This window comes from Onychostruthus taczanowskii, unplaced genomic scaffold (genome assembly GCF_017590055.1).
Source record: "Onychostruthus taczanowskii isolate IOZ18803 unplaced genomic scaffold, ASM1759005v1 scaffold1, whole genome shotgun sequence".
NCBI lineage: Eukaryota > Metazoa > Chordata > Aves > Passeriformes > Passeridae > Onychostruthus > Onychostruthus taczanowskii.
In genome coordinates, this window is record NW_024496525.1 from 4,527,836 (window position 1) to 4,553,499 (window position 25,664).

A 25,664-nucleotide genomic window follows, 5' to 3' on the forward strand; every position below is an offset into this window, starting at 1 on the left:
ATTATAGAAATTTAATATTTATTTACATTCACATAAAGATTTCTTAGTTCACAAATGATTTCCTTGGTTTTTTTAGAGACAATGGATTTTGTTCTCTGCTGCATGTCTGGACCGGCAATCCTCTGTTTCTATAGCACAGGTAGAACACAAACAGTCAGTGTAAACTTCCTCACATTTCCTTGTCCACGCAGTTTGGCCCTGGTCTGGGAGGTCACTTTGGCAAGTGCAGTGGAGCAGAGCCTCACCTAGCCACGCTCCTGAGCTTGTCAACGAGGGAAGCACATGAGTTCATTAAGGAAGAGCTGCTTTTTTGAGTTTATTCCCTCCACTGACAGACAGGCTTAACATTTTTGATGACAAATGAAGTGCTATTCTTAGCATTCTTTGGCTTTTCTTCACTTCCTAATAAAATTCCTTTTCTTCTTCATCAACAGGACGATCCTTTATTTCATATTCCCGGTGCTGGGCAGCCAGCCAAGTGCTGGGTTCCCTCTCTGGCAGTCACACGCATGCCATGGCCGTTGGGTGGTTTTTGCAGCGTTTGCTCTTTCTTACGCTGCTTTTTCCGCTCCACAGCTGTACGCAAGGCCTGAAGAATCAGATCTTTGTTGTTCTGGACGTTGTAGTAACTTAGATTCACCAGTTTGTCAAAATTTTCTTCTGAATAGCTCAGATTGTTTATGTAATATGGGCCACAGGCATTGGCAACATCAACCTCGCCCTCTGCCATCTCTGAGGGACTGCGCTTCACACCTAACAGACAAGCAATGGCTTGGTTAATTTGCAAAAAATAATTAGGGTCTGGGTGTTTCTCAGGCATGCACAAATAGTGGATCACAAACCTAAACTAAATCAGTTTTTTGCTCCACTGTGCACCAAAGGGACACAGCATATGAGCAGGCTGAGCTTCTATCTATCTGCTAATACACAGAACAAATAGGTTCTTGGAAGGGGTCAATTAATTTTGTTGGATTCTGAAGATTACTGGATTCCAGTATGTACCTTTGACTGCTAAAGGACGGCTGAAGGTCCCACCTGTGGGGCAGGGACCTGAGGAAGTGGAGATCCACTGCTGTGTGCTATGCTGTAATCCCACGTCACGGTTTCACCCCAGCCAGCAGAAGCTAAACACAGCTGCTTGCTCAGTACACCCTGACCATGGGTGGGGAGAGAAGCAGAAGAGCAAAGGGAGAAAATGTGGGTGGAGATCAAGATGGTTTAGTGGGACAGAAAAGGAAGAGCAACATAATTCTCATTCCAGATCCTAAACAAGCACTATACCAGCTGCTAGGAAGAAAATTAACTATTTCCCAGAGCAAACCAGGTTCACATAGGTTTTCATGCTTCCTCATTATTGCACAGACCCTTTGGTTTTCTGACAGCTAGCATGAGGCAAAGAGAGCATTAGCAACCCAGAAATGGTAGGTAATACTGTCAGACAGAGTATCAGAAACATGAGAATTTTTCTATCAGCCTCCAGTGAGACCATCACACTGCCAAGAGGGTGCTACTGCAGCAAACAAGCACCCTCCACAGGCACAGATACCTGCACCACCCGAGCCAGGGCAGGGGAGTAGGCACTGGGAGAAGTCAGCATCTCCCTGACATGACCTCGTGCATTTGGGGAATCTTCTCTATCAACATGGATCTAACATCATCAATCAAAGGGTTCTGGTTTTCCTTGAAGGGTCTCTCAGTGTCCAATAAATGTACTCCTCTCAGCTTTGCAGACAGATTTACAGTGAACTGTTGCCACTCAACTGAAGCAGTCTAAGTGTCCCACAGAGAATTCCCTTTCTACTTGATTGTGGAATAGCCTTACAGTGCAGAAGTTAAGCAGTTTGAATATGTCAGTTTTACTTGTTTACTGCCCAGACTCTAAATTCCCCTTCTAAACAAGCTGATGGATGAGCTTCCTATGTAAAAACTGCCTGTTCATGTGATTGTACTAAAACTTCCCGTGCTGTACAATTTAGATCTGGGCTAGGGCATGGTACTGAAGCCCTATAAATTAAGCTGATCTCTGCCTGTCACTAACAAAAGGCAGACATCCGTTTCCAGCCTCACAGGACCTTCTGCAGCATCCATCCTGCTGCTGTGGAGGTCAGGTCTCAGCTGCAAGGTGTCAGTCCTCCCAAAAAATCTACCTGCACAGAGCCCTTTCATGCCACCTCAGCTGACTCTTTGCTCAAGGGGGCATGACGAGGACCCCTTCCTTCTCTTCCTGCTTAGTCTCATCTTGCAGCTGCCGGCTGAACCGGTTGGGCAACACAAGCTTGCCTCAAGTGTATGCAATAGGCAGATATTGTGCAGGTCTTCAAATGAATTTTCTTCATACCTAGCAACACCCCTTTTTTGACTGGCTGATAATTTATGTTGACGTTTAACATCTGCACATTATCAGATGTATACCTGATGGTAGATAACTGACTTAGGCTAGGCATCCCTCATTTCTGGAAATTAGTGAGGGGAAGAAGGCCAGCAAACTCCCTCACAGAGCAATACAAAAGAGCAGTTCAGTATAGAAGAACAGTACAGAAGCTAAATCTCAGCTCTCCTTCTACTTCTCTCTTATTTTTTCCTTTCTTAATTCTCTCTACAAAAGGCAACTGCAGAAAGCCACCTTTGGGTTATCTCATCAGTGGTGAGAGCTGGAGTAGAATCGTATGTACATGCATAAATATCCTCAGTCTATCTGAATCCTGTTCAGAACCCCAGTTGTACATCTCAAATGTGCAATGAACTCAATAGACAAAACAAAAGTACCATATTATTTTTTACTTCTTACTTAATATAAAAGATTAAGGATTGATACAACTGGGACAATATCTTCTGCATTTGTTTTGGTTTTTAATTTAATGTACCATGTACAAACCTAGACCTTCTGGCTTTCAAGTAGGGCTTTGAAGTGAACTCACAATCTGAGTTAGGAATTTTAGCATCTGGAGAAGGAGTAACTGAGGCTTTGGTGGCAAGAGCATATTATGGCATGTGGGATATGGTACCAGGACCTAGAATTCATCTGTTTAGAAGTGACTGGCAATTACAACTCTTGAAACTCTTTAAATTTCAAAGGGAAACAGACACTGTTGGAATGGCTTAGTGTTGTACTTTCATCACTTCACTGTGCTTCACTGTTACATTTTCACCACTTTGATGGTTCATCCTTTTGTTTTCAAGGTTATCTGCCTAACTGTAAGCCTGGAAATTATTTGAAACAATGAAATCCTTAGATTCCTTGGAGCATTCTCTAACAGGAGAGGATGACAAGTATGAGAGGAAATTACCCCTGCTAATTTCTGCTACTGCAGATAAACAAATATTGTTTTCCTCAATTAACTACAGTCTGCTTATGAAAAGCCAAAAAAAAATCTGAATTGGAAAATATGTACCAAAGGCGATCCCACATGCTCTGCTACTGTCCAGGAAAAATCACATATTTTAAGGTTTTTTATATGGTTCATATCTAAGCAAAGAGAATTAAAGTCTGTTATTACAGTGTGATCTGAAAACCAGGTGTTATCCAGTACAAAAGGGGAAGAAAGTGGCCACTGGCTGTTAATGTGATGGGCAACTGTTAACTTACCGGGTGCTTTGTATTCCCTGAAAGTGTCATTTACTAGAGGGAAAAATACCACAATAGGTGTTTCTGGGCTCTCTTTATCACCAACAATGTAGCATTCCTTTAGATGTGGAGTTTCCTGATCATCTGGCACCTTTGTAGGGAAAGGAATTCCCTGTTTCTTGAAGTATTTGGAGGCATCTTTCAGGGGCTTGTTGCCACATTAGGAAAACAAAACAAAAGAAAACATCAGAACATATGGGAAGAACTTTGACCAAAATCAGATTTCAGATATGGGGAATATTTGTGGGGCAAGGGATGGGTTCTGACAGATTATGGTACACATCTAATTAAGGTGTAGGTTGTTTATGGAGTCAAGCCTTGGAAGGCCAGAGTTAAGTGAAATGCATCTGAGTCCACCTGCCTGTCTCTGAAAATCTACACTGGCTATGTTTCACATTTGGCATGAAAAAGTTGCCTTAAGACAACTTTTTATTCCTAAGGAATTTAGCGTTCCTAGATGCAATCTGGTGTTGCATTTATTTGCATATCTGGTCTTCTGCATCAAACCCTTCTATTGTTGCAGTTATATTGTCCTGAAGGTACATTTTCCCTTGCACAGGAATATGTATGATGAGAAATATTAGACAATGTTTGAAGGCAATTAGCTTCATTCATTCTACTTCTGTCTGCCTTCAAATCAGCTAAAACCACTTACATGTAAAAAGGGGCAGGTGTAGTTTACTAAATTATTACTTCCTGATAACATTGGTACTGTTCCATAAAGATATGTGACCCCCAGTTAACAGCAAACTGTTAACTTGCCAACACTTCCCAGATATTGGGGGAAAACAAAAGTTTCTATGAGTAGAGGATCAGCCATTCTGTGAATTCAGTGATGAAACAGAGAAGTCAGTGAAGAAGAATGTGCAAGACTCACCCCTGTCTGTGAGCCTGAGCTGTAGTTGAAATGCAAAATGACATCCACTTTCCTTTCTGGCCTCATAAGGGGTGGGTAACTGGTAGCAAAGGCAAATGCAGTATCAATCAGGATGAGGTAGTCTGTTGCTGTTGTCAGGTGGTTGGGCTGGGAGTCCAGCTCGCAGTCTAGGAAAGAAGCACATTTTTTTTCAGAGAAAGTGCCCAATGCAAGGGAAGTGCTGAGGAAAGTCTATTGTTAACAAAAAGGGACTTCAACTTTTCTTGGGTCCTAGACCTACCTATATAGCTGATGGCTGCAGTTCAGTCATTTCTCAGTTCCTCATCTGGCTTCCTCTTTTCACTCTTTACTATGCAATTTCTTTGGCTTTCCTGTGACTAAAAGGGATTAACTTGGGGCTCAGAAGAATAGACTTAATTCATCTTGTGTATGACTCTGATCAGGTTGGTGGCTTTTCATTTTCTTTTTTTTTTTCTTTTCTGTTAATATGAAACAAATTAAAATGGCACCTTGCTCTCTCAACACAGTAAAAAGACTAAATATGTTGGGTGCCTTGCTCACTATGAGAACCGGCACAGAGCTACAATTTTACATGGAATACCTGGTACCAGACTGAACAAAAAAATTCCCTACCTGGATGACAGGGAATACTCTTACAAAGGTTATATCCTACTTAGAAGTAAAAATGTAACAGGAAACAAAGCTCTCTGCCACATCCCTTGAGCATGGGTAACTAATTGGGACTCTTCTCACCTATCAGTCATGAGACTTTAAGAATTTATTAAAAGAACTTAGTTTGAAGCCTCTCGTGCTACCTAAATTTAGCTTTCAGTGACAAACAGCATCAAATACTATCAGAATGAAACAAAAAAGCAGTTAGCTTGATAACTTTTAAAGGATTGTTTCTTTTTCACAAGGATGGTTTAAACTATAACTCAAAGCAGGGTGTTACCATACCTTTCCACTTGGAAAACTCGCTCTCTAGGTAGTTGTTGTTTATCTGGAGGCCTTTCAGGAAGTTATGGATTTCTGAGGCTGCTGGACGTAACATTGCAACATCTCGGAATATTTCTGAAAAGCTGTCAGGAGGACAAACCACTCGAGTATCCAGCTCATTTGGTCTTGTAGGGAATAGGGCTTCATCATCTGCAGAAGAAAGAATAACAGCTTATATATGTGCTTTCACTGTTGAAATCAATCTGTGCAGTCATCTTTTAGGTAATTATGTTTGAAAATTTGGACTTCTTTCTCTTTCTACTTCCAGGATTTTCACAAATCTCTTTTTTTTTTTTTTAGCTAGGCTTTGAAAAATTCATTTCTTCTTCTCACTTCACAGTGGCAAAAGCTTTGTTTGTACTGCAAAAGACTCCACCTCACCTACTAGAAATTTCTTTGCTTTGCTATAGTTTTATCCATTAAATACCTTGCACTTAACTGTGTCTTTCTTTGCTACTCCATGCCACATTTTCTCTCTCAGACACATAAAAAGCCACACAATAACAATCTCTCAGCCACACAAACATAATTAATATTCCTCACTAGCAAATACAGAATGCTTGATTTAACAACCAGAAATTACTCCCTTACAAGTGCTAGAAGATAAAATAAGTAAGCCTTTTTGAACTACTTCTCTTCCTTGTAATCTTTTCTTGGTAATGTGTTTGTCTTGTGTATTTGTCCTTGAAATCTGACCATGTGGAACTTTCTTAATTTTGTATCATGTTTTGCAAATGTCATCCTTATGAGTAGTTTGGAATGACTTCCAATAGTACTGAAGTTTCTGTCAATGTTTTGTAGACTTCAGAGATGTAAGGATGTTGTTTGCTCTCATTTCTCTGATGCTTCAACTTCTGAGAGAGGAGCTGGAAGATTGTGGAATGCTGTGTGAGCATCTTCCATCTACAGGGATATTTTTCTCTAGTTTTACCCTCCTGCTCAGAAAACATAAAGGGTCATTGTCTCTTATTTTTCTGTGATGGATCCTGTGGTTTCTTTTCACATACAACTGGAATAATTGCTGTATGTAATACATGGCATGAATTTCCTTCTGGTTTACATGTGGGTAATGGAAATGCCTGAAGAGAATGTTCTAAAAGGACTTTGAAAAATTCAGTAAGAGAGTAGCAGCACAGAGGGGAAAAAAAGATAAAACAAAATAATCACATAAGAATAACCCACCTATGTCAGTAATTTTGTCTCGTGTCCATTTGTGCCAGAAGTCTTCTGAATTAACAGATATATACCAAGCGTCCATGAGATTCAAGGAAAATACACTGCTCCAGATCCCTGTGGCATAGGATGTATTTCACAGAAAATAAATGGGGTGCAAAGGAATTTGATGTAAACTTTTCAAATAACTCACTGAACACTTCAGGGAATGGGGGCAGAAATGTCCCTGCATCATTCCAGAGAAGGTAGGGAGAAAGTGCTAAGGTGTAGAAAGGGGATGATGACCTGAGAGCATTTCTGATCACAGAGGGGAAGACCTGGGTCCTTACTGGAAACTGTAACCAGGGACAGAGAGATTCTAAGTTGCTTCCTTATGCCTCACCATTAACTATAGTGAAATCTCCATACAAGCAAAAAGTTTCAACTTCTCAAAAAAACCCCTGAAACTTCCTTTTTTCCTTTATGCAGTTGGTGGAAGTAGAAGGAACAATGAGGCAAGAGATTGCTTTTGCAATGGGAAGAAAGGTTTCCTTACTGCTTTCACTTTTTTATGAAAGAGGGAAAAAAATATAAATATTACAACATATTTGCACTCTGAAATGGAAATTTTATCTTAAGAATTAGTCAGGGCTAGATGTGGCAGGAACTTTGTAGATAAAAAGGTGCATTTTAGAGACTCAGGCTGCAGAAGAAGCAGATGGTTTGACTTAGCAGCAATGATACACAACTTTTGTTGCTGACAAATACATATATGTATTGCAAAGGTCTCATGTTAGTAAGCATATCTACAGATGAAATCAATAAGTCTGTTAAGATGAATAAGATCACAGAGAACATGAAAAATCCTGCAGATTGTGACCTGTTATCAGTTCTGGTATTTCACCATATATTGCTCCTGGTAGATAAAAACACACTAAATGTTTAATTTCATAAGAGGGGTTTGTGCAGGAGCAGATTATATTATACTACTTTTCCCCAGAACAACAAATCACCTTCCAAAAAGCAGATTCTGGATTCTGGGACTTTCTTCATCAGGCGACCCATGAAGAATTCACTGCCAAAATCTTCTGCAGGGATGAAGGCACCATATTTTGGGAATCCTACCTCATAAGGGGTGAATTCCACCCATTCTAAAAAGAAAAGGCATAAGACAGATTGATTACAGCAGCAGAAGCATAATTATTTGAATAAAACATGATATTGGCCAGGTTAAGGCGGACTGGTTTCTAATTAACACCCTTTGCAGCAGGCATTTATTCACTGTACATTTCACAGTAGTGAACATGCAGAACAAATTGTCCTCTTACAACTATATTTTTGACAGTTTCTACAGAAGTGCATAATGTCTTCTATTGTCCTGCTTTTGATCCTGTATTATACTAAGGTCTTCAAATTGTAACTATGAAATTTAGGTGGATTAGCCTTTCAGAGTATTTGTGCATTGAATTGATATCCTTATCTAATCTTAAATTGACCCCAACTGGGATTAATATTAAATGCAATTCTGCAGTATTGTTACCTCTAAAATCCTGGTCGCTGATTTTATCCTTCACATTGAGAGAGAGGTAGATGGGCAGGGGGTTTTGACCCTGACTTAGTGCCTGCTGCTGATCTGTGAGCTTATGGCAGTCCTCCTGTTTGAAAAATGACAGTAGCTGAGGACAGCTGGATGACACAAAGAGCCTCCCACTTCATCTAAACCTGGGTTCTAACAATGCAGTGCATACATGACTCCAGCGCTCCCCAGTTGCTTAGTTCAGAAAGGTGCTGCCATCCCTATCCCTGTCCCAGTGCTTCAGCACACAAATAATCCTAAAGTCATACGTTGAAAGAATACGGTAAGGAGAAAATGCTGTTACCCACATTTTTTATTTCAGAAAAAATGTCTGGGAATGTTTGAAAAGCACTCTTGACAGGAAATGTTTCATTATGAAAGAGTAAACCCCTCTGACTGTCCAGAAAAACACCTTTTCCTCAGACCTGTGACAGAGACAAGGCTCCTGCAGAGTTAGTGTTCAGCAAACCTTGGCCCTCCTGTTGCAGAGCTCAGGCAGGGTGGAAAGGGAGGGGTAGTTTGGGAGCAGAACCAAGGTTTGTGAGTGTGCTCCTACAAGCAGAGCAGCCCGTGGAAGGATGGCTGTGCCACCAGCGCCACCAGGCTTCCCTTGGGCCATTGTTGGCCAGGGGACAGGGCTGTGGGGACACTCACAGCTCCCTGCTGAACACAATCCCTGGGAGTCTCTACCACTGTGCTATGACCAGGCAGTAGAAATACTGTGTGTGGGGTTAATCATATTACAGGGGAGGTGTTTTCTCATTCTAAAGTATAAATGGCCTAGTGGGAAAGAAATATTGATGAAGATTAAAATAGAGCCAGAACACAGCTCTTGATGGAAATGTTTGCAGGGTGATGTCTTATGAACAGCTCAGAAATACTGTCTTTGGGCTTGTGATTTTCTTTTGTCTTGCCTCGTTGTGCAGCTCTTTTAAAAGAACAGCAGGATTTCCATTCAAATATTTACATGTGAATTCACAGGATCACAGAATGGTTGGGGTTAGAAGGGCCCTTAAAAGTCACTTAGCTCCAATCCCATTGTCATAGGCAGGGACACCTTCCACAAGACCAGGTTGCTCCCCATCCAACCTGGTCTTAAACACCTTCAGGGATGGGAGGGTCCACAACCTCTCTGGGAACCTCTTCCAGTGCCTCACTACCCTCATAGTCAAGAATTCTTCCTAATACCTAATTAAAACCTACCCTCCTTCATCTTAAGGCCATTTCCTCCTTGTCCTACCACTACATACCCTTGTGAATAGTCCCTCTCCAACCTTCTCGTAAGCCCCTTCTACATTCTGTGAGGAATAAATTAAAAGATGTTCATACTGTAAGTTTCCTGTTATTTCTTTTCATTCCCATCCTTTCTGTAGCAGGTGTGATGTTAAGATCTGTACAATACAGCCAACAAGCACTATGAATGCTACTGCCAAGGCACATGCTTTAGGCATCTATATGAAAAACAAACATGAAAAAACCTGTTTTGCATAAGGGTGGTCAAACATTGGCATGCGCTGCCCAGAGAATTTGTGGAGTCTTCAACTGTGGAGATATTCAAAGCCAGGGTAGTTCAGGGTAGCTGGCCCTTCCTAATGCTGCTGGGACAAGATGAATTTCAGAGTTCCCTTCCAATCTCAAGTAGTTTTTTATTTCCTCACTGCTGTATTCACTTGCTATTAAAATCTGAGGAGAAAGGTGCTGTTATTGTACCTTATCATGTAACATGGTTTCAATGATGAGTCCCCACAGATCTGTGAAACACAGCTGATGTCCTTCCTGTTTTCTCTGGCACAACTCTTCCAAATAGTATTTCAGACGATCAGGGGCAAAACAAGCAACAAACTTATTTTTTAGTACATGCTTTCGGGCATCATTGAGGGTTTCCTTGAGATCCTTTTGGGACCAGTCAGGATCTTCATACAAGTTTGACATGGTCCTAGAAAAAAAAAAAAAACAGGAAAAGTGTGAGTTCTGAAGCAGAGCTTTGGGAAGTTATGGAGGTTTGTGTATTACGTCTTCATTTATATGAAAAAAAAACCATGTGTTTGGTACTATCCACATATTTAATTAATTGCAAATGTGGGGAAATACCCACTGAAAGAAACAACAGGAAAAAAAAAAAACAAACAGGAAAATAAAGCCTTTTCTTGATAGTTAAGGTCATATAACTCAAGATCACTCCATGATGTCAATTATGGAAAATTCCTGTGTTCTTATCTTGGTCTTACCATGTTGTTCCAGATAAACCAGTGATATATGAGACACAGTCCAAGACATTCATTTCCTGCACACTGAGGAGGTGAGCATACATGGCTGTCAGAGCTCTGGTTCCACCTCCCGTTGTCATGATTGCCACCACAGGTACCTGTTCAATCCCAAAATACATGCATTTAGTGACATGGTCTGAGAAGGGACAGAGACATCTCTGATTAGAAGGAGAAATTTGCAGCACTGATGAAGTAGTGAAAACATGCCACCAGTCCAACATGAAGAAAAACCTGAATTAATAATGGGGCATGTAAGGAGTAAGAAATACTTCATATTTTCCTCTGTCAAGCAGCTCTGCAATAGAACATGAAATCCATTATCACATTTTCAGTGCTCTGTTTGAAAACCATTAACACAGAGCAGCAAAAAAATTAGCAAAAAATTAGAGGAAGTGGTACCTTCTTTCATCTGAATCAGATTATTATCAGACCAGAATATATCAGTGAGTTTCCGTATGAGCAGTAATAACTAACTTCTCTTTTCCTGAAGTCTGCTGAAACTATTGTACAGTTATTCCACAGGCCATACTAGAAATGTCATGACTGAAGGATTTAAGAGCACAGGCCAGTTCAGACCCCCTGAAACCAGAGGCTGGTGATACCATTCCCTTTTAAAGTTTCTGGAGGGAAAGAGGAACCATGCTCACACCACCTACCACATATACAGTATATACACATATATACAGTACTGGACATGCAAGTGAGCTGCAATTATTTGCTTCTGTGATCATAGAGAAATCCAGGAACTGGCAGTCTTAGAAACAGAATTAATTCATAAACATGAATTGGCTTCTTTAACCGTAAAGGCAGCTACTGTGTGTTGGAATGAATGAATGTCATGTACAAATCAGAAGAATATAGAGAGATTGTATGCTCTGCAGAGAAGTATCTGAGGGGAAAGGAATGATCCATGCCTTAGTGCTGGCATTGAAAGGCAGAGTCTAGTGTCTGAAAGGTCCAGCTGTGCAAGAAAACCTGAACTCACTTTAGGTCAAAACAAGAAAAATTTTTCATGTCTGCATTTGAGTTTAGGCTTACACTCCAGTCATAGGTTCATAATTAAAAAGAAGAGACACCTGCCTTAAAATTTATGTTATCAATCCTATTTGCTGAGCAAGATGAAGTCAGACTGGCAGCGTGCTGTGCTCACACAACAGGACACTAAATGATACACAAAATAAAGCCCAGTTTTAACCGTGAGGGAATGAAGTGCTGAATCCACTGTTCAAATATGGCAAAAAAGAAACTTTGGCCGCGGCTCTGAGAGCACCAAGCCCTTCTCTGTGTTATAGGGCAGACTGCTACTGAACACAAGGCTAGATTCTCTAGCTTCAGGGCTACAGCCTTTTTATTCATGTTTATGATGAGTACTCATTTCTTCCCTAGAACAGAGAAGTCAGCCACTGAGAAAATAGCTCAGCTGTAGCTGGTACATGAAACTACAGGGTTTCCAAAAAAGTGACCAAAAATGCTATGTTTTGACACTTATCTGTGCAGAAAGCAGAGAATAATTATGTCTCAGATACCTCATCATCCTGCAAGTCCTCTTCCAGATGCAGAATGTCCTTCAAAGCAGCTGCAACCACCTTCTTCCTCTTGCGAATGAAATCGTGTTCCTGGGCACACAGACCAAACCCCAGGCGTACGTCGAGGTCTTCCTGGCTGCAACAGGGATCAGATCTCATACATCACATTTGTAGTCTAAGCCAGCATTTCAATTGCTTTTCCTCATAAATAGACAGGCATTCACTACCAAGTCCACATAAAGCAAAGGAGGAAGATATTAAATTTTCTGTTTTTTTCTTGGAGAAAAGCAGTCCATCTGCCTTAGAACTGAAAGGAATTTTTTTTTCTCTCTGCCAAAGATGTCTGGAAATAAATACAGCTACAAAAAACAGCCGTTCCTTTTCAGACATAAATCCAGAAGCCTGCAGAGGGCAGTGTTTCAAAGGTGGCTTTTAAAAGTTGTGCAAACTTCCACTGATACCTGTGAAACGTTCTACTGAAGTTGTAGATTTACATGATCAGATGTTCTTTTGGTGCTTATAAGCACTACATTTGTGGTTTAAAAACTGCTGTGAAAATCTTGCATAGGCATTCTAAGGAAGGAGTTTTTAAATGACATCTGTATGTATATTTCATAGCATATTTACTGAAAAAAACAGCATGATGGAAAAAGAACCTGCTTTTCTGGAAGTTCCCTTCTGTTACAATATGGAACATAATGTAACATATCCATCTTATAAATTTTACTAAGGCCTGAACAATATTCCAAAATACACAGTGTGTTTCCTTGGTTTATAAATAAGCAATCACTTCACTGAGTTTATGTGTGTTTCTCTCTTTGAGTAGATATTAAAACAATAAATTTATTATTTCAATTTTTTTCCACATCTTAGAGTACCTGTATGTATACCATATACCTATATGTATACCATACACAGTATAAATAGAAAATTAGTGTGTTCTTTATAAAACCTTTTCTTAACATCCTGTCCCATTACAAAAACTCTATTGCTGAAAATCTTTGCATTATGTACTGAGTGTGTTTCACTTTATAGTCTGAAATAAGGATGGACCAGCGTTCAGGACAAAGGCAGTAACAAAGGGATTGGAACTTCATTTACAACCATCTAAATACAAAGAACCAAGGGAAAAACCACAGGTGTCTTACCATTTTTTCACCTTAAGGAGAAAATCAAATTTTCTGTGCTGAAAATTGAAAAGATAAAATTATGAATATTGATATTTTGTTTACAACAGTCCCTTTCCCCCACTCAGACTGAGACAGACCTTTTGGGTAATCATTACACCTTCAAAACTCTGAGTCTCAAAAAACTGAGATCTCTTCTCAGTATTTCAATAGTAACCAGAGATGTGCACTGATTTAATGGATTAAGACTTTAGCACACTATCGTCTGTAGTCCACATGTTATCTCTCTCATAAAACTCAGTGTAGCTTGCCTGGTACTAGTAAGCTACACAAATAAATACGAGAAGAGCTGCAGTGCTACAGCTCACCTCTCTGGAAGGATCCACCACTGAAGATGGGTGTTGAAACCAGAGCCTCTCACAATGTCAGGTACAAGGGGAAGCCCGAGAGGCTGAGCACTCCACACGTGTGGCTTGGCTTTGTTTCCCAGGGCAGTGTGCCAGGCTGCAGCCACACCACACTGTCCCAGTGGCACCCAGTCACCTCCAGCGTGGTTAAGTACATGGACAGTACAAGGAGCATGAGCAACAGCTTGGATATTTTTCTTCTTCCCCCTTTTCCCATGGATTTCCCATTTTATTTTGCTCCAAATAATTTACTTCACTATGCATTGCCCTAGGTTGGAGGAGGTTAGAAAACAACTGTCTCTGTTGTAAAAAGAGAACCAGAAGCCAAGAAGCCCTTGGTTTCTGCTTCATGCAAATTAGAAAGCATTTTTTAAAGCTTGCAAAGGATTCCCCATGGCCAGCAGACACTCACCTCGCCAACTACTTCCTGCTCGGAGGGGAGTGACTTCAGAGGGATTGTCAAGGGGACACTTCTCCTCCTTGGTCCACATGACATGCAAGCACACTGAAAAGGGACATGGAGTGCTTTTTGGTTAAAACAGAAATGTTCTCCTCTTGCTCCCTACTCACACATAAATGTCAGGTCATAGAACTGTCTGTGTTGTCTACCATGTTCTGGGGTAACGTACAAAGGTGGGAAGCTTCCTCTTCTTTCTGAGTGCAACATCCAGGGAGGGTTGTTTGTATCTGGCATAGTGGAAGAAAGTGGGATCTGGGAGAGGGGAGCGGGAGTCACAGCCCACTGAAACTGTCTGAGTTTCTTCAAAGGATCCTCTCACTGTAAATGTTAGCTCATTCTCTAAAACAATGAGATAAAACGCATACACAAAGTTACTTATAATTGTAAAAAAAACAGGGGAAAAAAAGAAGCAAAAGGTAGCTTTGAACAAATTCTTTCTCCTCTTAATTTGTATTTGGAAAACTATCTTCTAAAAGTGATCGAAACCCCAAACATTTCAGGTGACATCATAATGTGCTGAGCAAGGAGTCAGATGGGAATGTGACATGGATGGCACTGAATTTTAGATTGCTGCTTCCCTGTTGCAGTTTCATCATGACGCAGTGAATACAACCAGGTACATTGCATGGTAAATCATCTTCATCCCAGACCAAATAATGAGCTGAAGAAGTTCTCAGTCCCCTAAAATAAGATCTGACTCTTATGAGCAGCAGATGACCCTATTTATATGAATAGTTCAGCTAATCCTGCCAGTGTGCATTATGCATGCTCTGAGATTGCCTACCAGATCCAGCCCCTCAGGGGATGTGGGCAGAGGAGCTTCTAGATTCTGAATCTTGACCAGGGTCAGGCAGGAGCCAGCTGCTGAGTGGCTAACCCCTGCAAAAAATGAGGTGTTTCTGTGCACATGCGTAAGTTGAAGTGACAGAGATCCTGAGCAAAGTTAACACTATAATACCTGAGGAATTAATACCTGAGGAATTAAGCTTCTTCAGAGTTTAGCAGTACTGCAGCAGCAGTTTGCAGAATCTCAACTTGGGTTTTAGATACCTTCTGTATAATCATCTGATTCTAGTTGTTTCTAGTCTGGCACAAGACTCCTCTTGAAGTCAGAACCCTGAACTGCTGCAGGACTGGTGGCATTCCCTACTACAGATTTTGTACAAATCACCTTAAATGTGATCAATTAAAGCCTTAGTATTTTGCTGATGCAATGTCCAGGCCTTGTTAGAGACAGTAAAATCACCAATATTTATTTTAAGAAATAATAATCTTACCTGAAAAACGCTTCTTTTGCCTCCTGCTGTCCAAGTGAACTTCCAAACAGGCTTCTTCACGACACTACAGTAGGTGTGATGAGGACAGATTAGATAACTCACTAGATAATTATTTTCTAATGAGTTATCTAATTAGATAGCTCATCCAGCCATCCGCCACCAGTGCTGGCAGATGTAGAAAGGATCATTGTAGGAAAGGTCATTGTTTGAATGGGGGGGGCGCAGCTGTGTTGGACACTTTTGCCAGACACAGTGAATGTGAGAATTAATGTATTGTCACATGGGAAGATGGTGCTATGCTAAACACATTGTCATTTTCAATGGATGCAGACAAAACAAGGGAGAATTATAATAGTCAGAAGGCTCCTCTAAGATCATGCTGTTCTCCTTAAAGATAAAGCTCCCAAGAGAAAGAATCACTAAAGAATGAAGACTTGCAATGTTTCCCTCACTGACATTGTAGTTAGCTGTGGTAAGGAATGATGTGGGAAAGAATACAAAAGAACAAAATGTTATTTTACCACTATTGCCCCATTTGTGATGATGGTTTCAGGAGGACCCTGGCTGGAAAACAAGAACAAATAATATATATTTTATAAACAATACATTCTGGAAACTGTCCTGAGCAGGACACATTATTCTCTCTAAATTTTTTATTACTATTTTTTTAGTTACTCCTTCTTGTGATTTCTGTAAGTATACTCCCTTGACAGTAGATGCCACATAATGACCCAGCAGAAATTATTAAATTGTCTAAGGCACCTGGAAAGTCCTTGCAACAGTCTTAGTAACACAGGCATGACACAAGCTGGGTGGCAACATTATCCTCAGCCATGACTTTCCCAGAGAACACTGTCCAGTAAATCTGCAGACTTACTGCAGTGGGGTTTGCCAGCCTACTTTGAATTATTTAAGTAAAAAATCATAAGAGAAAGTCACAGAATTAAAAATTCTTAACTCTTCTCCACATCATAGCATTTTCCCTTTCATATAATGTTTTTTAATGCACATATTAAGTCTGGAAAAACTTGTCTCTGGCTATTAAGGTGGTACTGCATGTACAAAAGGTTTCCCTGCACTAATGCATAACTCCAAGCTGCCAACAGTAATGGGGTACATGTTATACTCACATGGTCTCCAATACAAATTCAACTTCCAGCTCCTCCTTCCCCTGAAAATAAAAAAAGAAGCTGCCTCAAGTAGCATGTGTAGAGGTTTTCAAAGTGACCTTAATTTTTGCAAGCACTGTTTCCTTTATATTTAATAAGTAAAAATATTCTGTTTTGTATTCGCTATTATCAGCATTAAATGACAGAGGCAGCTTTTTCTTCCCCAAGGAACTCAATTGTACTTGAAGAACGAAGGGTGTTTGGTGCTTGTAAATCCCCCTAACAAACCTATTTCACACTTTCTTGTCTGCCAGCTTCCATGTGCTGAACATGATATGCTAAGGCTTAGTGTTTAGGAAAATATTGTGGAAACAGGCCATTTCCCCATGCTTGCATTGTTTTGGTTTTTACAGTCTTTGTGAGGATTAGATAAACTGTTATTTTCTATCAGATTATTGAAAGCACAAAGCTTCCCTAAAATTGCATCTGCTCTGGGGCTTGTGAATTTGGCCATGACCTGTGCCAAAGGAAACCAACAGGAATCTGAGAAGGCCATCTATTTTGTCACTGATGTGAAGTGTCCAGGATGTTAATAAATTTTGCTACATGTTTACCAGCAAGCTGGTCCTGGTGGTAAAACCAGAAGAGACAGTACACCTCTTTAACAGAGAGGAGAGAATGGACATCAAGCTGTATTAAATGTCTGACCGAGCTCTTACCTCTGGGGTTAGTGGGAATGCTGTAAAAACTCTTTCCCCAAGGGGGATTTTAGCTACATCAAAAAGCACAATTGCATGGTCATCATCGTGAATGATGTCATCATCAGAAACAGTAATTTCCAGAACATTCTAGGAAAAGAAATGAAAAATATCCAATTCACTAGTGTGCATGACATACAAGAATTATGGCATTCTGCAGCTCTTCCAGGCTTAGTGTCTGCTTTACAGAGAGGAAACAGGAAAGAATTGATGAAAAAGTATGAGAAGGAAGAGTAAGAAAGTGAGTATAAAGAGCCAGGTCTTATCAATTAAAGATGAACTGACATCTCTTTTGGGCCAGCTGTTGTGCTTTTAAGTAGATCTATAAAAAATGCAATTTCTAGGGAGGAATATGGATTACCAAAAGTTCTATATTGCTTCATATCAGCAGGGGCAATAGAGATTACTTCAGATCAATAACCACCCTTCTAGATCGTTGGACATTCTGCTTTCAGCCTCCTGTTCACAGGTATTTGAGCGTAGCTCAATTATCAGCAGCAAACTGACTAAAGATCTTAATCATACAAGAATTTGGCATCATCTCCTGCCATTACTTCATGTCCTTTCATAAAAATATGTGGTTTTCTGTTACAGTGTAATTTTATATTTTCATTTCCGTTTCTCTGTGTTGTCATTGTCATGGGTCCCATCAGCTTTCCCCAAGGAGGTCAGAATTGGTCATTACCCATACGTAAATAACAACAACTATCTGTTAGGAGTAAATTGGATTCCAGCAAAGCCAGAATTGCTCTGCTTCAGCTTGTACGGGAATTTTAAGTAAACTCAGAAATGCACTAGAAGATATTTCTAGTTTAGGGGTTTGGGGCTAATCTGAAAGACACTGCATAGAGATTAGATGAAAAAGAGAGGTTTTGGGTTGTTTACCTTGACTTTTCTCTGTATCCGGAAGTAGAAAGTTTCATTCCACACAGGATTTCCGCAGTTTTTGATGGTTTTGGTGTGGAATATTTCATCTGAAGCTGTTGGCAACCAGAGCCTCACATAGCAGTCAGATTGGCTTACTGTAGAAACATAGGCACAAAGTATCTAGCAGAGGAGGCACGATATAAGCAGTGGAGACATTGAAATGTTCTATAGCTTTAACATGGGAGAGAGATGGCCAGGGTTTTTTTTCTGATAAACATCGGCCAAACCGATAGGAACATAGAAATCACACAGCTGGGTAAAATTAATTTGTTCATCTCAACACTATTTTTAATAAGCAGTGTTTTCAAACAATTATGCATAATCTTACACATTCAAAGAGAAAAAAACCCCAATCTTAGCTAGCAAATAGAGTAGTGTGTATATTCAGGAGTCTTGTATTGCTCCATATCAACAAAATTTGGCAGGTGAAACCATGACAGAGGCAACACAACATTAACTTCAGACCCTGAGAGGGACTGCACATAAATTGTCTCTGTAGTAATTGAACTTGGTGAGAAATATCAAAAGAATTGGGTTTAAGTCTGATTCAGATAGCAGATGTCTGACATACCTGGTTATTAACTCCTTATGACAGAAAATTAATTACCCCAGTGACCTTGATCCTCGTCTCCCTAGGTGGGGTAGGAAGGGAGCGGCCTACCAGCAGCACAATTGCTGCTTCAGGAGCTCAGCAGGAACTGGAGCCTTTTCCTGGTGTTTGCTGATGCTTGAAGGAATCTAATTCCTACTTCACATCTCTTCCCAGGAATAGTGAAGTGGATTTGCATCTTGTGGATGGAGGGAGCGGAGTGAGTTCGCTTGCTCTAAATTACCATCTCCCATAGATCCTGAACCAAGTGAACACCAAAAAGATTCTCAGACCTTGGACAGGAACTTTTCCAGTGGCAGCTAGAAGGGTTGATCCATCCTGTTCTGTAAACAAAGGCTTTGCCAAGAAAAGAGGAGGAGTCTGGTGCCCTGGCAGTCAACAGAGAGAAGCACCTCGCCAGCAGGGAGAAGAGCACCTCCTCTCTGTAAGCATGGTGCAGGTCTTGAGGCATCTCCTCAAGGTTAGAAGTGAGTTCATCCTTATGTCTTTGTTCAGAACACATTGCTTTGGGGTATTTTGCCTAAAAATAAGGCGTTGCCTGAAATCCAGAGACCCTGTGACATCCTCAGGGAAAGATGCCTGTCCATTAGGGAGATTCCCATGTAACTTCATGCTGTATCTTGAAGGAATTTCTTGACACTGTCAGTTTTCTCTCTAGAAGGTAGTAGATCGCCTGTCTTTGAAATTATTTCCACTGACAAAGTTTCAGAGTCTCAGATTTTAACATAATGGAGGTGACAGAATAATATGTTGACTTTGGCAATTACCAGTACAATACTTAATTTACTAGGAGTGGGAGGGCAGTGCTTGTTGATCTGTCTGATAGCTGAAAGCCCTTCCCTCACTGCTGCCTGACAGCCTGCTGAGCTGTGATGTACTCATCCTGATAAATGGTATCACTGCCTCGGATCTACAGAGCCTGTTCAATAGACAAGAACTAAATGTGGCTTCAGGGCATCTGGACCATCCCTCCTCTCATTAATGCACACACAACTGCCAATCTCAAGTGTTTCAAAAACATCTCCAAAACTGCCAAAGTGGATGAAGGGGGGATGTAATTCATAAATTAACATTTCTGAACTGATTTAAGACATAATTTCTCTCCCTTTTAATGTCTAGCTGTCATAGGGTGCAGGAAGGACGCATTTTGATATTTTTGCTGTACTTGCAAAGGCACATTCTTTTCTTTTCCTTTCTTTTTCCTAAAGAAAACCAAAATGGTCTTGAAAACCAAACTGCTTTGCCCTTATTTTAAATTTAATTTTTTCATCACATGCTGTATAAAATAAGACTTATGACAGAACTGAGAAAGCTGGCAGTGTGAAATCTCTGAGACAACCATGAATGGATAGCTGCAGCACTTATGTCTTTTATTACTGTTTTATCTGGAATTTACTGATTTTCTGGAGTGCTTTCTTTGGCAAAATATCTTCATGAGGCTGCTTTCTAAAATTACTGTTCAGTATGTGTGTTGATTTCATAAATATTTATGTAAAATAAGCTATTGAAAATTCTTTGTCAAACTGATGAAGTACAGCATAGATACATGGAAAGTGAGGTGGATTAAAAACTGATTTAACTAGCAGGATCAAGTGATTGTAGTTGGCAGCACAAAGCACATTTGGAGACCAGTGCCTACTGGTGTACCCCAGAGGCTGACAGTGGAGCCAGTGCTGTTTAACATCTGTAATAACCATGTGAGTGATGCGACAGAGGTCAGCTTCAGCACGTTTGCAGGTGGAGCAAAACCTCGGGGCCTGGTTGACACAGCAGAAGGCTGTGCTGCCCTTCAGAAGGACCTGGGCGGGTGGGAGGACTGGGCCAGCATGAGCCTCATGAAGTTCACTGGGGAAAAGGCAAAGTCCTTCACAGGAGGAGACAAAACCCCAGCAGCAGGATGGGCTGAGGGCTGACCAGCTGGACAGCAGCTCTGCAGAGAGGCATTTGTCCATGCTAGGCTGAACGCAAGCCATGAGCTGTCCTTGTGGCAAGCGAGGCCAGCAGCCTCCTGAGCTGCATCAGGAGCGTTGCCAGCAGCTGGAAATTGGCTCCTTCCTCGCTGCTCAGCACTGACAAGGCCACACCTCTGGGTTCCCCAGTACAAGAGAGGCAAGGATGTGCTGAACTGAGCTGAACAAAAAAGTCCAGAAAGAGAATGTAGGAATGGATCATCTTCCCTATGGGGAGAAGCTGAGACTCTTCAGCCTGAAGCAGAGAAGGCTTATGGGGTCTTATCAGTTTAAGTAAATACCTGATCAGGGGAGAGGAAAATTAATAAGTCTGAGTCAGACCCTCCTCCCTGGTGCCCAGTGAAAGGTAAAAGGACACAAACCAATATGCAGGGAATCCCACTAAAACATAAGTAAAAATTTAATTTTTACCATGACACTGTAAACACCACCACACACTGTCACAGATTGCCCAGAAATGATACGGCTCTGAACAACCTACTGAAGCCAATCCTGTTTACAGCAGGGGTCTGGACTACACCATCTCCAGAAGTGCCTTCACACCTCAGCCACTTTGTGTGATTCTGCTGTAACAAAGCTAGTTGGTCACAGACAAATAAATTACGTAACAGTGTTAGTAACTCCCGTATGCAAATTTGACCTTGAAGATGGGGTGAGGTGATATCACTAGGACAAAGTACATTCTCTTCCTGTGAAGAAAGGGGTCTATGCCACATCTGCTTTTGCGACAATTCATCTACAGTCCCTACCAATGTGGAGATGTTCTTGTTTTCCACAGGATTCCTGTGATTTTCTATGCTTTCCTTTAATTTTACAGACAGTATTCCCATGCTGTGGTTCTTATGTAATACATGAGCTTATGTATTTCTGTAGAAGTGGCAGTTCACTTGAACTGTTGAGACTAAACTGTGAGACAATCAGTGAGATAAATAAAAAATAACAGGATAGTTCACTGTCTGCTGAATACTATGATGGTTATGATACTATTATTATATGACAGCCCTTGAAATTACTAATCACCTTACATTACTCTTTCTTATCCCTGAAAAAAGCATACAGGAGAGCTACTGAGAATGTTCCAGTTTATTCATTGCTACCTGAGAGCTAATACAAAAAAATTCTATTTACATTTTCTTCATGCTGCAGTTGTAATGCAGTTGCTGGTCTTTGTTAGCAGTTTCATGCCACGCCAGCCCCTTACTTCAGTGCATATGTTGCAACTTCCCTGATGACATAATGTCACCTCATGTGAATGCTGAGACATTTGAACTCACAGTCTCTCTGAAGGTCAGCACTAAGTGACCCTGGTGTCCTTTTCCAATTTGTAGCTTCTGATTTAATTTTTATGATGGTGAGACGGCTTCTCAACTCTGTCTTAGAGCTAAAGATCAGTTAAAAATACAAGACCAAAAGAAGTAGTGCAGAACTGCAGCTATGTGTGCTACTCTGTGAGAGTACAGTCCTGTGAGGTGTACCTGAGATGAACCACCACGTGCTAAATCACTTATCTCCATCACAGGTAAGGAGAAAATTACAGCACTGAAAAGCAAAGCAGATAAGAAAAACTAGCCTCATAGGTGCAATGAATGTAAACTACAAAATCCCATCTGTCCTGTTACTGCATTTCGTAACACCAAAACGAAGAAATAATTTTCTCCTAGTGAAATATTCTTCACCTGCACAGACAGGTTCTCCTTGAATCCTAGTTTACTACAGTTCACCTAAGAGGAGGAGGAGAACTGCTCCCATTTCTCAATTGCTGGACATATTTGGGAACATTTTCCCTCACCAGCTTAGTACAATACAAACAGTATTGGGAACATTTTCCCTCACCAGCTTAGTACAATATAAACAGTATTGTACAATACAAACAGTATTGAGGATTTACCTCCTACTGCTATCTGAGAGGGGATTTGGACTCAGCTAAGAGCTCTACCAGTATCCTGGTGCAATACTCACTTGTAAGCACAATATTGCTCTCTGTGGCTTACTTGTGAAAATAACCAAAGCTCACAGGTGAACTAAAGTGCTTAATCAGTGAAGTCTTTGACCAGGGATGAACAGAGTCCCCTTGTGAATGAGCCCTTTACTCAGTCCAGCCATTTAAGTAAAGTGGCAAAGTAGGATTTTCTCCAGTGGGTGCAGTACCTGCTGCAGTCCCAGCTGAAAGTTTCATGCCCTGGGTCACCTCTCCCTCCTGCACCACTGTACTCCCACTGGCACCACTTGCTTTCCTGGGGCAGGGCCATAAGTACCACTTGCACTAGCTGTAATCTCTCTAATTTTTTTTTTTTTTGCACTTATTTTCTGAAGCAAAAATAATCCTTTATGTCTCTGGAGAATGACTCTGATTTGCAAAGGTTCCAAGTGTACTGTTGCAGAACTGACTCATTTCTTCTGAAGGGATAATATAAAAGCTTCCACCAAATAATTTCATAAGATCTTAGAGGACAAAGTCTAGGAGCACCTCTTTTATAAATATGTGAGATCTCCATTCATTCAAAGAAGAAAAACCAAAGGAAGATCTGAAAAGAGAAGGAACAGTTGAGGGAGAGGAGTGGTTCTTCTGACATCCCAGCTAAGACTAACAGGTTTGTTTCCACGGCTGAGAAGGTTTCCACATGTGCCTGTTTTCCTACAGTAGAAAATATGCTGGAGTGCAGTCACATTCCAGCTAACACTAACTTTCCTACCTTAGCTCTGACAGCCTCTTCATCTGACAAGACTTCTCTCAGAGAATCTACTATGTTCCACAAAAACAGCATCTGTCAACCTGAAGCTCACTCCAGGTAATTTCTTACTGGGACACAGAGCTCAAATTCACCTCTGCAGCCCAGGAAGAGCATTGCAAACACTCAGCATCACTGAGGCTAAATGTGTCAAGCCAGACCTGACACCACCACTCTTCACTTAATCTGTGTTAATGAGCCTGAACATGCCTCCAACAGCAAAGGTCATCTCTTGGAATGTGGAATCAGCTGGTAGCCATGTAGGCTGCCACACCTTCAGAGAGGAGTATTGTCACAGAGACCTCTTTACTCAGATCTTCAAGATTAGGTGAGATCCAGTGGAGTCCAGCAGTTTTGCTCTTTCACATGGCACTCAGTAGTGGTGGAGAGATGACCACAGGTCTGTTCACCTGTGCTAAGGATCTGGAAGAGGATTGCTTCCACTTCTGTGGCCTCAGGGCAAATGCCCTCCCAGATCCCCTCACTGATCCTGTTAGTCTGTGGAGCAGGTGTCAGCTTCAGCCACGGGGTTTAGAGGCTGCCATAAAACAAACAATCAATAGTGATGGTGAAAATGGGCCAGGCAGGGAGCTTGGTGCAGCTCTGTGTGGCCACCCAATAACTCACGTGTTTAAGGAGAGCAGCTGGAAGCTGTTGGAGAGTCTGTGCCACCATGGCCCTCCACTTCTGTCACTCAGCTCCTTTTCCTTTCTTTTGGGAAGCACTGGAAGGGGTATCATCAGCAAGAAAAGAAGCTAATAGACAATTTTCCCTGCCGTCTCATCCTGACCAGATATTCCTCCCACATATGGGGAGTTCTGCAGAAGTGACACCATGAATACAGTTAGGAAACATGAGCTTTTGTAAAAGCACTAGCAGTGACTTCCAGCTGAGAAGGAGCAAATGGACACACCAGTGACCTAAAAAGACACTATTTTGCCAAAGGCTGCATGCACTGGATGTGCATGCAGCCTTTGGCAAAATGGACATCCAGTGCATGGATGTCCGTCTTGGACTGAGGAGGGGAATACCACTGCAAAATAGGCACCAGACTGCAAGAGACTCAAACGGTAATGGAATTTATTCCTTTCTAGTCCCCGTACCACCTTCACAGCCAAGCTGCATAGAGCACTGGAGCCTGGTGATGACACAGTGCCTGCAGGGCAGCACGATGAGTGTAAGTGATCTTATCTGGGTGCCTTTCTCTCCAGTGCCCACAGTGAGATCAGGGAGTGCCAGAAATGCTTGAGTCTGACCCATGATTACTAATCGGCATAAAGGTTAGTTAGGAGTACAGTGCAAAATAATTAGCCCAGGTCTGTCAAGAGTATTTGCGTGGTAAGACAAGACAGAAACCAATTATATGTAGCATGAAGCAGATGCTGGAGAGGAATATCACTCTATAGAGGAGAGAGCAAAAAGGGTGGGGTGACAGCAGGGATGTGAAAGGGGCCAATTGACCCATTCAGGAGGAGTGAACTGTTTCCCATTCGGTTCAATTTTTTTATTTGTGTGCCAAACTCTATCAACATGTGCTGTCTACAGGCAAAGGTGTAACATCAGATTTCAGGATAAGCTTGGATTTCATCCCAGGCTTGTGAAACACACATCCCATGGATCTTGAGGTGCACATTTAAAAAAAAACCAGCCAAGATTAAGTTGGTGCATGTGACAGTGAGGAATATCAGTGGAAATATGCAGAAGTGGTGTTCCCTGAAGCCAGGATTTGGCAAGTAAATCAAAGAAAAATGTAGAATCTCTATGACCAAGCAACCTGATACGATGGCATTTGCAATAAACAGAGAGAAAATCTTGGAATGGAGCACTGCACATGCTGAAAAAGATGGGAAGCCAGCATGCAGGTAGAAAAAGCAATTAAGAAGTGGCTGCACTGGATTGAAAAGGTGGCTTGCACCTGGATTTGATACAGGGAAACTGAAAATCTAGGGAACTCTGAAATATATTGTTACAAAAATTGTCAGTCTTCTACAGATATCTCACAGTCAGATAGTATCAGATGATTCTGATCAGTTTTCCAGGGCAAAGATCATATTGCTGAGAAAAGGCTAGGTAAATATAATTTTATTATTCTCATTAGCACACAGTAGCATGTCTAGTTATTTTAGTTTTCTGATACTTCAAATGCATTCAAATGTTAAAATAAAAACGCTAAGCTAAAAGAACATCAATAGCAGTGCAAAATCAAGCACTTGAAAGCTACAATATATATTTTTTTAATTGTACTTAAGTTTTAAAATTCTAGAATATCAC

General features: G+C 41.0%; 1 protein-coding gene across 1 annotated transcript in view; it reads right to left on the reverse strand.

Annotated features, from left to right (window-relative positions):
* Window positions 1–448: 448 nt before the first annotated feature.
* LOC121335230 (cytosolic phospholipase A2 epsilon-like) overlaps window positions 449–25,664 on the reverse strand; it is a 31,753-nt gene continuing 6,537 nt past the window's right edge. Inside the window, exons 4-21 of the mRNA XM_041403122.1 lie at window positions 18,043–18,179; window positions 17,119–17,247; window positions 16,421–16,461; window positions 15,812–15,854; window positions 15,291–15,354; window positions 14,183–14,352; window positions 13,966–14,058; window positions 13,168–13,205; window positions 12,020–12,155; window positions 10,455–10,591; window positions 9,937–10,162; window positions 8,191–8,305; window positions 7,664–7,801; window positions 6,681–6,788; window positions 5,460–5,648; window positions 4,503–4,669; window positions 3,587–3,773; window positions 449–753 (exon numbers count right to left, since the gene is read on the reverse strand). Of these exons, the coding sequence (XP_041259056.1) occupies window positions 449–753; window positions 3,587–3,773; window positions 4,503–4,669; window positions 5,460–5,648; window positions 6,681–6,788; window positions 7,664–7,801; window positions 8,191–8,305; window positions 9,937–10,162; window positions 10,455–10,591; window positions 12,020–12,155; window positions 13,168–13,205; window positions 13,966–14,058; window positions 14,183–14,352; window positions 15,291–15,354; window positions 15,812–15,854; window positions 16,421–16,461; window positions 17,119–17,247; window positions 18,043–18,179 (2,423 nt within the window). The remainder of the gene's footprint in view (window positions 754–3,586; window positions 3,774–4,502; window positions 4,670–5,459; window positions 5,649–6,680; window positions 6,789–7,663; window positions 7,802–8,190; window positions 8,306–9,936; window positions 10,163–10,454; window positions 10,592–12,019; window positions 12,156–13,167; window positions 13,206–13,965; window positions 14,059–14,182; window positions 14,353–15,290; window positions 15,355–15,811; window positions 15,855–16,420; window positions 16,462–17,118; window positions 17,248–18,042; window positions 18,180–25,664) is intronic.